The following is a 10639-nucleotide window of genomic DNA, read 5'->3' as shown; positions in this document are numbered from 1 at the left end:
TGAGGTTGCCAGCTGGGGTCAGGCAGCCTGGATTCAGACGGGCCCATGCAGCGGCCCAAGCTGGCAGCTGCCTTAGAGCATGGTAGTCTCAGCCCCTGCAGTGGTGTGACTGGTGGGGCTGGCAAGCCGTAGAATCCCTGCTTTTCTTCCTCTCCTGCCTGCCCCTCACCCCCAGGACCAGTGGTCCCTGCAAGCTGAGTGCATGGGTGGCCATCCAATGCCCAGCTGATTAGCAGAGCACCCACAACTGCCCATAGCCTGTGTTTCTACTGGTGGTGCACATTCACAGATGCCTTGGTGCACATAACAAAATTTATTCTGCACAGAACTGGAAAAAATTACAGGGAACATTGCCCAGGATAGCAGAATACACCCCCACCCCTGCCGCCATGAAGCGTAGGTTTGATAGCACGTGCACACACTGGATTTGCTCCTCCTTTGCTCAGGCCCCCATGCAGCCACTCGCACCAGTGCGACATGCTGCCCTCCTCCCTGCTTTGCACTGGTGTGAAAGGTTGCAGCCAGTGCCAGCAGGCACTCCTCAGAGCCTGCCTTCCCCGTGCACCCTGGCCACCCGCAGGCCCTCTGCTCCCACAGCGGAGAGGAGGGCCAGAGCTCTATGGCACAGTGCAGAGTGACAACACCAGGGCTGGTGGAGGAAGAGAGGCGAGTGTGCAGGCTAGTGTGTGGAGGTAGGTTGGGCACTGCTGCACAGGGGGCAGGCACACGTGTGCGCTTGGACTGAGCTTGTGAGCTGTGCAAAGCCACGGGGTGCTGCAGAGCAGGCAGGGGCTGGGCCAGCTGCCCATGGCCAATCCCCAGTGGCCCCAAGCACACAGTGCTTTTTTTTAAAGAAAAAGGTGCCGGTACTCCAGGGGAAAAGTTGTTGAGCTCTGACTGGAGGTGCCGGTACCACGTCTGGAGGTACCAATACTGCGTCGGGAGGTGCTGGTACCACGATTGGAGGTGCCGGTACTACAACTGTGTTGTACCAATAAAAGCAAGCAGGATCTTATGAGGGGGATAAGGCAAAAAGCCACATTTATTGTAAAGATAATAAAAAAAATAAAGAAAAGATAGAAGCAAACAACGTTGTTTAACTACTTAACCCTTATACATATAAACATTCATTCATCCATTCATTCAGGTTCTGTGTATTTGTTATAATTACCAGCCTGGAAGTTGCTTGTGACAGAATACTGGCCAGGTATTCTGTAAACAAGTGATGGTAGTGGGGAGCGAAGTCCTGATCAGATGCGCATCTGAAGTGATGGTAGGCTGGCAGCAGAACCTTGGACTCTGATTCCATAGTTTTTTAGTCCAGTTCTCATAGGAATTTCTTCCTATGCCAGTCTATAGGAATTGCTGCATCATGCTGATGTCTCCAGGGTGGCTGCCAGGTGCTCGTCAGTGATCTCATCGGGTGGACCTCCAGTACTTGGTTTTCTCCACTCGACACCTTTTGGTTGCACTGGCACCTGACGCCTTCTTCAGCCCTTTGTTGCTGTATTCTCAGGCTGGCACCTCTCAGAACCATTCATTCATCGTCCAAGCACTCACTCTCTCTTACATACATTCCCTAATTAATGTTTCCCATACAGTATTTTGTATAATAATAAAAGTTGTAGTTACAAAAGTTACTGGGTGGTATTGCTTAAAACATTCTGAATGCTAAGTAAAGTTACAATGTTTTAAAGAGAACAGGCGTCAATTATGTAACAATGCCCTTAGTCAATTACAGGGCTTGGCTCCCATAGCAGAGTTAGTGGCTTGACAATGCATTGTTACAATGTATCTCTGCAATGTCAATTTCAAGCAGCCCCTTGCACAAGCTTGAGCATGCCCTGGGACACAGGAGGGGGGGCTGTTTCTGGCTACATAGGATTATATTCTTAACAGTTCTAAATTACATGACCTAATATATTATATTCTAAAGGGGCAATAATAATAATAAATCTAAACATTTAACAATCTTAACAAATAATAATAAGAAGAAGAATTAATAATAAATCTAAACACTTTAAGTTGTGGGGAACAAATTATGGGGAGTCACTTCCATTTGGGGGAATCATTTTCAATACATTAATATGTTATCCCTACAACTGGAGGTGCTGGTACCACGACTGAAGGTACAAATACTGCGTCGAGAGGTGCTGGTACCACGACTGGAGGTGCTGGTATCACGTCTGGAGGTGCTGGTACCACGACTGGAGGTGCCGGTACCACGACTGGAGGTACCAATACTGTGTCTGGAGGTGCTGGTACCACGACTGGAGGTGCTGGTACCACGACTGGAGGTACCAATACTGCAACTGGAGGTGCTGGTACTACGACTGAAGGTGCCGGTACTACAAATGGAGGTGCCGGTACTACAACTGGAGGTGCCAGCACTGTGTCTGAAGGTGCTGGTACCACGACTGGAGGTGCTGGTACTACGACTGGAGGTGCTGGTACTACGACTTGAGGTGCCAGTACTGTGTCTGGAGGTGCTGGTACCACGACTGGAGGTGCTGGTACTACGACTGGAGGTGCTGGTACTACGACCTGAGGTGCCAGTACTGTGTCTGAAGGTGCTGGTACCACGACTGGAGGTGCTGGTACTACGACTGGAGGTGCCAGTACTGTGTCTGGAGGTGCTGGTACTACGACTGGAGGTGCCAGTACTGTGTCTGGAGGTGCTGGTACTACGACTGGAGGTGCTGGTACTACGACTGGAGGTGCCAGTACTGTGTCTGGAGGTGCTGGTACCACGACTGGAGGTTCTGGTACCACGACTGGAGGTGCCGGTACTGTGTCTGGAGGTGCTGGTACCATGACTGGAGGTGCTGGTACCACGACTGGAGGTGCCGGTACTGTGTCTGGAGCTGCCGGTACTGCGTACAGGACAGTACCACCACAAAAAAAGCACTGGGTGGGCAGCTGCCATCCTGCTCTGTGCAGTGCACTCAGCCAGCACGCGAGTGGGTGCGCCCCCTCCTCCCCGAGTGGAGAGCTAATCCCCAGCTTCAGCAGAACTGTGCGAAGTCAGTGGAAGGAGCTGCTGCACTGGTAATGAGGTTGGGGACAATGTTCCCCCCCAATTTCTTCCAGGTGCAGAATAAATTTTGCTATGCGCGCCAAGGCATGTGCACCACCAGTAGGAACACCCGCTGCCGACCGACTACGGGGGCTCTGCTAATCAGCTGGGAAGTATCTGAACCTCTCCTGCATGGCCGCCCAAGCGCTCAGCTTCCAGGGAACACTGGCTGGGGGGCAGCCTAGCTCCAGGCTGAGAGTGATGAGACTTGGGAGCTGGCAATCAATCGCCTTGTCATGGGCATGGTGGGTGGGCACCGGATCCTCTGCAGCTGGTCCCAGTAAGGACGTGGCAGGTTTGATACCGGATCCTGCCCTGCCCCGCGCAGGCAGTGTGAGAGGGCTCCTTGTGTACCGGCCCCTTGCAGCCGGACAGGGCACAGGGTGGGGCAGGGGTGCAGGGGGACGCTGGCCCTCCTTTGGCAGCTGAGCTGGAGGCAGGCTGAGCCCAGCTTGTTCTCTCACTGCTCCTCAGCCACCCACGGACTGTATCTCACGGCTCTCCTCCTCCTCATTCCCCAGCTCACCCCCGCCCCTCCCTCCTCTTTCCATTGCCTCCCATGTGCTGCCCCTGCCCATCCACGCAGCCATGCGCTTCTCAGTCACTGCACCATCCACCCTCCCACACCTCGCAGCCCCCTCCTCTTTCCCCACCTGCACCCAGCCCCATTGTACAGCTGGGGAACTGAGGCCCAGAGAGATTAAGTGACTTGCTCAAGGCCACACAAGCAGGCTGTGGCAGGGCCCAAGCCCTAAACTCAGCTCTCCTGAACCCCAGTCGTGTCTTCACTACCCAGCCAACCCACTGCAGCCAGATACTGGGGAGCCAGCACCCTTCCCCGCTTCTTTGCAGGCCCAGCGTAGCCGTGGGATGACGAAGGGCCTGGGAGGACGCGGGCAGAGCCTGACAGCTGACCTGCTGCTCATCAGCAGTGACTGGCCCGCATGTAATCTCCATGAATAGCCAGCTGAACTGCCTGGCTAAAAATAACCAGCTGCCTTTTCATAAGGGGCCAGCCCGCGGGGCTGCTCGAGAGACGCCCGCTCGTTCCCCTCCCGCCACAGCCAGAGCAGCCAGGCCAGAGCAGGAGTGCACCATGTCAGAGCGCCGGGTGCCCTTCACTTTCCTGCGCAGCCCCAGCTGGGACCCCTGGCGGGACTGGTACCTGGGCAGCCGGCTCTTCGATCAGTCTTTCGGGATGCCCCAAATGCTGGAGGACTGGTACAAGTGGCCGAGCAGCACCAACTGGCCGGGCTACCTCCGCCTGCTGCCCAGCCAGGCCGCCGAGCCGCTGGCCGTCCCCAGCCCCATCGTCACCTCCCCCACCTCCCCTAACCCTGCCTACAGCCGGGCCCTGAGTCGCCAGCTCAGCAGCGGTATCTCGGAGATCCGGCAGACAGCGGACAGCTGGAAGGTTGCCCTCGACGTCAACCACTTTGCCCCGGAGGAGCTGGTGGTGAAGACCAAGGAGGGTGTGGTGGAGATAACCGGTGAGTGCTTCCTTCCGCTCCTCCTGGCTCTGGAGAGGGGCAGCCGTCTCCTGTGAGCCTGAGCTGTTCTCCCTGTGCTGAGCCCTAGGCCTGCTGCACATGCCCCCCCACAGGGCTGGATTACCCAATAGGCAGACTAAGCATGTGCTTAGGGCACCCGCAAAGCCGGGCCACCAAAAAAAAGAGATTTTACGGTATAGTATTGTTTTTATTTTGAATTACATGGGGGGGGCACCATCATCTTTTCAGTGCTTAGGGCCTCTAAAGGTCTTAATCCGGCTCTGCCCCCCTAGAGCAAGGTGAGTGACACAGGCCCCACTGGGCCTGGTCTGTGAGAGGTGGCTGCAGCCCCCCTCAGGCCGGCCTGGCTGCCGCCTGTGGCCCCGGACGGCCAGGATTCAAAGGCTCCATTCAGGCTGGAGGATTCCTCCTGCCGAGATGGTGGGGCACTGGTGCACCCTTCACTCTCTCGAACCTCCAGCCCTCGACTCGGCGCCTCTCACTATATCGCTCATGCCTCCAAGCGGGCCGTTGCCTGCCCCCCCTTATTCCCCCATCCCCACAGCCTTGAGGAGTGGATGCAGCCAGCCGGCCCCCTCTGTTTCCTGTGAGGGGCCATGTTCCACCCCACCGCACGCTAGGGAGCCGCTTGCTCCAGCAGGTCGAAGAGGGAAAGGGCTTGCTCAGCCACCTAAATCCATGCAAGCCATGGGATGGGGGAAGACTACGCTTGTTATTCCATTCCGGCTGAATATTTGTATTCCAGACCCCTCTAGAGACCTCAGCCTAGAGCAGGGCCCCCTTGGGCTGGGTTCTCTACAAACATAGTAAGAAATAGACCCTGCCCCAACAAGCAGTTGGTCTAAATAGACAAAAGGGGAGGAGGGAAACTGAGGCAGGGGGCTGTAATATAACTTATCACCCAGCAGGTCTGTGACAGAGCTGGGGACAGACCCCAAGCTTCAATGAGTCCCCGGCTCACAGCCTAGCCCCCAGCCCTCACTACCCCCTAGGGCCCTCTCTCGAAAGCGAGGAGCCTTGTACCCTTGGGGGGTCTGGGCCCGAGGGCTTTCCAAGTTCACACACGCCCTTAGCAGTGAGTGCTCCGGCAGCCTGGCGAATCTCCTCTAGAGCATCATTAAAGATGGTGGCTTCACTCTCGGGGGAATCGTGTGGGCCTCGCTGCTGGATTTGAATCGTGACCCTTCCAGCTTTTTCTCTCCCTCCCTGGCTCAGATCCCAAACGAGAGCTCGGCAAAACATCTCCCAGCCCAGCAATCGCCATCACAATGGCAGGGAGCAAAGCCGAGGGTGCGGGGAGGAAGGAGGAGTCCCCTCACTGCCGTTTTCAGCCACTTCTGCAACACACTGCAGGCTGGCCCCCTCTGGTCCGGGACTCTGGGGTCCGTCTTGCCAGCAGCTGGGAGTGGTGCCAGGCTGGCAGCCTGCGGGACCAGTGTCCGGGGGATGGGGAGCCATACCAGCAGCCGGAGTGGAGCCCTGGTGGCCAGTGGAGCTGGTGGCTGGGGACAGTGGAGCCCCAGAGCAGGTGGGCCGGGAGCAGTGTGTTGGAGGAGAGCCCCAGGAGAGCCCAGAGGCCTGACCTCCCCTGGTCGGGCAAGCCCCTTGTTTGGGACCTCTCAGGTCCCCAGGATGCTGGACCGGGGAGGTCCAACCTGTAACGAAATATTTTCAAACAAATGTTAAACTAAGGCCCTGTGGCCTCCCATGGGACATTCAGACGCTGTCAGTCTGGACCAGGGGTGGGCACATGCGGGTGAAATGGCTCCGTTGCTGCTGGAATGGTTCTTTCCCAGGTTCAGTGTCTGCTCTTAGCCCCGGCTGGCTTTGTCACTGGTAGCTAGATCCTCTCTGGAGGAAGCAGAGCCACAGAACAGGGATAGGAAGAGGAATTGGGTGGATGGACATTAGGACCCAGGGGTGCCCTGAATTTCCAGGTGCCCGACGCAGCTGCGTATTCTGCATGTGGCTAGGACGGCCCTGACCACACTGTGCTGTGACCCAGCCCTGCGCAGCTCACGCGGCTTGGATGTAAGATCAGCCTGAGTCCCCCTGAGCCGTCCCCTCCCGCCCTCGGCTCCAGGAAGTTTTGCAGCCAGCTGTCCCAGAGTGCCAAGTCGCCAGCTGGTACAAACCGGTGCGGCTTGAGTGACTTCAAAGCACGATGCTGGTTCACACCTGCTGAGGGTCTGCCCCAGAGTCTGGGGTTTGCTGGGCAGCAGGAAAGCTTTGCAAGAAGCTGCAACTTCCCTGTTTCTTCCCAGCGAGCCAGTGATCAGGTCACCAGCTGGTACAAACCGGGGATCTCCGAGCCTGCTGGTGAAACCGACCCAGAGCGACGATGCTCAGAACCAATTTGCAGCCACCGGCGAAGCTGAAAGGGACTGACTCAGTCCAAGGCGGATGGTGCTCACCCAGGGGCAGCCCCTTGCATCCAGGGGACTGGAGCTCAGAAGGCAGGACCCAGCTGGGCTGAGATACCAGCACATGGGTTCAAATCCCTGCTCTGCCACAGACGCCTAGTGTGACCTAACTCCAGCTTCTCAGCGGGATTTGGGGCCTAAATGCCCCTTAGGAGCTGGGCCCTCCTCTGAGTAGCCCAGGGGATCAGCACTTCCCTACCCGGCCGGAGCAGCCTGTGAGGTACAGGGCTGCGTACGTGCCTTAGCTTGAGAAGTGGAGGTTGCTGAAACCCAGGGGCTGCGAACCAACCACCTAGCCTGAGACACGGCCGGGGAGGGGAGTGGGGGAGGATGCAGTGAGGCTACCTCTGCACCCTGGGGCTTGGCAGCTGTGGACCAGGGGAGCAGAAGGCTCCCATTGAGCCACCAAATACCCCGGCCCGTTCCCTTCCAGAGGCTGTAAATCCAGGAGAAGCAAAGGAAAGCTGGCATCCAGGGTGGGAGGGGAGGGGAGGGGGAAAGGGACTGGGAACTTTTCTTCAGTTTTCTACTGTCAGGGGCCAAACCCCCAAGGCAGAGAACGCATCTCCCACCCCCCAAGCAGCAAAATTCCAGCTTTTGATCCCCTTTCCCGTTTGTATCTGCAGTTTCTCCTTATCTGGTCTCGGCTGTTCAGCCCAGCCCGGCGCCTGCCCTGAAAACCAGACAGAGCCCAGGATGCAGCATCCGGGTGGCTGAGGCGTCTCCCGATTTTGTAACCCAGCTGCACGGGTGCGGGTGGAGGTGGGGGGCAGCGGTTTCTTCCATTCGCAATCACCCATGTAAATGGCAAGCCGCCCGTGCGCTGGGTAACCATGGTAACAGGGAAGCAGAGGCCTAGAAGGCGGGGAGGCCGAGCCGCGCTTTGGGGAGCTGTAGGAACGGCAGCCCGGCTTGGCTCTGGCCCCACCGCATGCCATAGAAGCTGCCTGCCCTGTTGGGGGGAGGGGGAAAGCAGGGCTGGGGAGATGGACCAGCTTGTCAGCCAGGTCCAACTCCACTGTGAGCTGGCAGGTGGGGTGCAGAGTGACACAAGAGCATTGGCAAATCAGCATTTTATACTAGTCGCTCTTGCCCCTGGGAGGGTCGGCCCTGGGCCGGGACCCGCTGTGTTAGGTGCTGGACATACACAGAATAAAACCTGACAGGCCAACCGAGGCCTCTGCCCGGACAACCTTCCCCGCCAGTGGCGGAAATCTGGCGCGAACAGGCGCTCTCATAGGAGTTGGGCTTCCGGATGTTAAATTGCGATTGCGAGCTAATCGAATAGTCGATACAATCTGTATCGATACAATCTGTATCGACTATACGATTAGCCGATCGCACCGCTATGCACAGCCGCCACGGGGGCAGCCCCAGGAGCCCCCCGCACTGCGGCGCCGCATTTTAAACTGCTTATCGGATGGTCGCGCACGACCCCATGCGGAAAACAAGCTGTCCCTCGCTGGAGAGTGGGCAGGGTGAGCGAGGGCTCGTGTTGCGCACGCAGGGTCCTGTTCAGAATGGAGCCTCCCCGCTCCGAAACGAAGGAGCCCGTTCCTCTTGGCTCCCCCAGCCAAGCGACTACTAGTCCCCTGGGCAGTCTGGCGGGGGGGGTCTGTGGGCCAGGCTGGCGGCTTGTGGAGGAGCCCTGGGAGTCGGGGAGGAGTCAGTACCTTCTCCGCTCTGGGTAAACCCCCGGGAAGCTCCGGCTGCAGGGTCCTAGCTGGGCCCGGGACATGGCACTGACCACTAGGCCTCACCCCCTGACTGTGTCTGTCGCCTCCTCTTCCAGGCAAGCACGAGGAGAGGCAGGACGAGCACGGCTTCATCTCCAGGTGCTTCACCAGAAAATACACGTAAGTGGCCGGCTCAGCCGGGGGGGAGGGGGGGAGAAGAGGGCTCCTGGGAGACTGGGCCTTCAGCCGTGGCAGGAGGGGGGGGGGGCGATTTCTTTGCCACATGCAGTGCGGCTCGCCAGGTGGGACCCAGGGGCGTGGTGGCTGGACCCAGGGGAGATATGTTAGCCCACATCCCTGGCCCTGCTGGAATGATGTTTCCGTGAGGGGGGGGCAGGGGCAGCAGAGATGGAGCCCCTGGTTCTAGCTCTCCGGGGCCGGGGTGGCACAGAGCAGTGGTGAGCGGTCCCAGGAGGGAGCTACGCTCAGCCCTTGCTGGCCAGGAGGGGGTGGCTTCCCAGGATCGAGGGCAGACAGGAATCAGGTGCCAGTGGGCACTGCCAGGCGAGCCCCCGGCCCCGGCACACCCTCCCTCTCCTCTCCCTCATGCAGCCTGCCTCCTGGCATCGACGCCACCACGGTGCGCTCCTCGCTGTCCCCAGATGGCACGCTGACGGTGGAAGCCCCCCTGCCCAAGCCGGCCATCCAGTCTGCCGAGATCACCATCCCCGTCACCTTTGAGAGCCACGCGCAGATCACCCCGACCGACACCAAAAAGCCTGAGGAAGCTGCCAAGAAATAAGCCAGCGCCTGGCCCGGAGGAAAATCGCAATCCACTATGTGCCCCCCCCCCCCCCAAGCCATGGGTTTTTTTGGTTTTGGTTTTGTTTGGTTTTTTTTGTACTAGCCCAGCCACTGAGTTGCTCAAATAAATCGGAAAAAGTCAAATAAACCAACCCCCTAGTGTCTCTCCCCGTGTGCTGCATGGCCGGGTGCACTGGCCCTGGGGCTAGCCTGTAGCCAGCGATAGTGCCAGGCTGCATCCGGGGTGGGGGCTGCAAAGCCCCAAGAGAAATTCTCTCCGTGTTCACCAGAAGGTCCACGTGCCACACGGCACCAGGACGTGGTTTCTCCCAGCAGCCTCTGCTAGCTGCCGCCTGAGCTAAGTGACCTGCTCAGTGTCTCCCCTGAGGGAGGCTGGGAAGCTGGGCTGGGAACAGTCTTGGGCCTTGTCCTTGGGCTCCTCGTCCTTGGGCCGTTCTTCCATACGGAGCAGTGTCACATGGTGGGGCACGGTCCTGCCCTGGCTGTTGGCAGGGGCTCTGGTGGGCCTGGCACTAAAGCACAGAGTATGGGGTGCCGTGTTTCATGGCCAGCTCTGCTGCAGGGGCCTGGCCACAGGGCCGTCCCCATGCTCCCAGCTGCCAGAAAGGAAGAGATTCTCTCCCGTGGGTTGGTTGGGATAAGGAAGTGATCTGGGAGGACTGTTTGCTCTCCCGGCCTCAAGGAGCCTCCTTAGCAATGGGGGGAATCCCAGTCCTGAGGGGAAAGCCCAGCCACGGCTCTGGGATCCCTGACTGTGAAAAGAAGCAATGGGTCAGCCCCCTGAAGTCCATGAGGGCACAGGAGCTGCCCGGGATCGAGCAAAGAACCTTTGTATTTGCAAGGGCCGGCGGGTTGAGTTTGGAACCCGAAGCAAGGTTTGCAGCTCTGCTGTGCAGCAGGGAGGCGGGAGCCAGGCCGGGTGTTATTGGAGCTATTCCAAAGTGTGACTCACCCGCCAGGAATTGCTCCCTGCTGGCTCCCGGCTCGCAGGCTCCTGGCATTCCTCTCGCATGCCCTCGTGTTTCTGGAATCCTCCAGGCGCTGTTGGCCTCTGCTATCGCCCGGCCCTTTCAAAGTTTGCCCCGCAAGGTTCGATCCACGCCAGGAACCACAGCTCCCTCGTTCCTG

The 10639-nt window shown here is 58.5% G+C and overlaps 1 protein-coding gene across 1 annotated transcript; it reads left to right on the top strand.

The window, feature by feature from the left end:
* Positions 1 to 4098: 4098 nt before the first annotated feature.
* On the top strand, positions 4099 to 9651 carry HSPB1 (heat shock protein family B (small) member 1). The gene is made up of 3 exons (XM_075904955.2): positions 4099 to 4566; positions 8803 to 8866; positions 9299 to 9651. Exons 1-3 carry the CDS (start codon positions 4173 to 4175, stop codon positions 9486 to 9488), a joined length of 648 nt encoding a protein of 215 aa, XP_075761070.1. The 5' UTR covers positions 4099 to 4172; the 3' UTR covers positions 9489 to 9651.
* Positions 9652 to 10639: the final 988 nt, after the last annotated feature.

This window comes from Pelodiscus sinensis, chromosome 21, assembly GCF_052426305.1.
Source record: "Pelodiscus sinensis isolate ZL-2025 chromosome 21, ASM5242630v1, whole genome shotgun sequence".
Lineage (NCBI taxonomy): Eukaryota > Metazoa > Chordata > Testudines > Trionychidae > Pelodiscus > Pelodiscus sinensis.
Note: the sequence above shows the minus strand (reverse complement) of the source record. Positions and strands in the feature narration are given on the sequence as shown.

What these genes read in the sequence shown, in the direction of transcription:
- HSPB1 (XM_075904955.2), top strand. Translation starts at nt 4,173, where the DNA reads ATGTCAGAGCGCCGGGTGCCCTTCACTTTCCTGCGCAGCCCCAGCTGG. An exon ending in GGGTGTGGTGGAGATAACCG is followed by an intron (nt 4,567 to 8,802) that starts GTGAGTGCTTCC and finishes CTCCTCTTCCAG; the next exon opens with GCAAGCACGAGGAGAGGCAG. An exon ending in TGCTTCACCAGAAAATACAC is followed by an intron (nt 8,867 to 9,298) that starts GTAAGTGGCCGG and finishes TCCCTCATGCAG; the next exon opens with CCTGCCTCCTGGCATCGACG.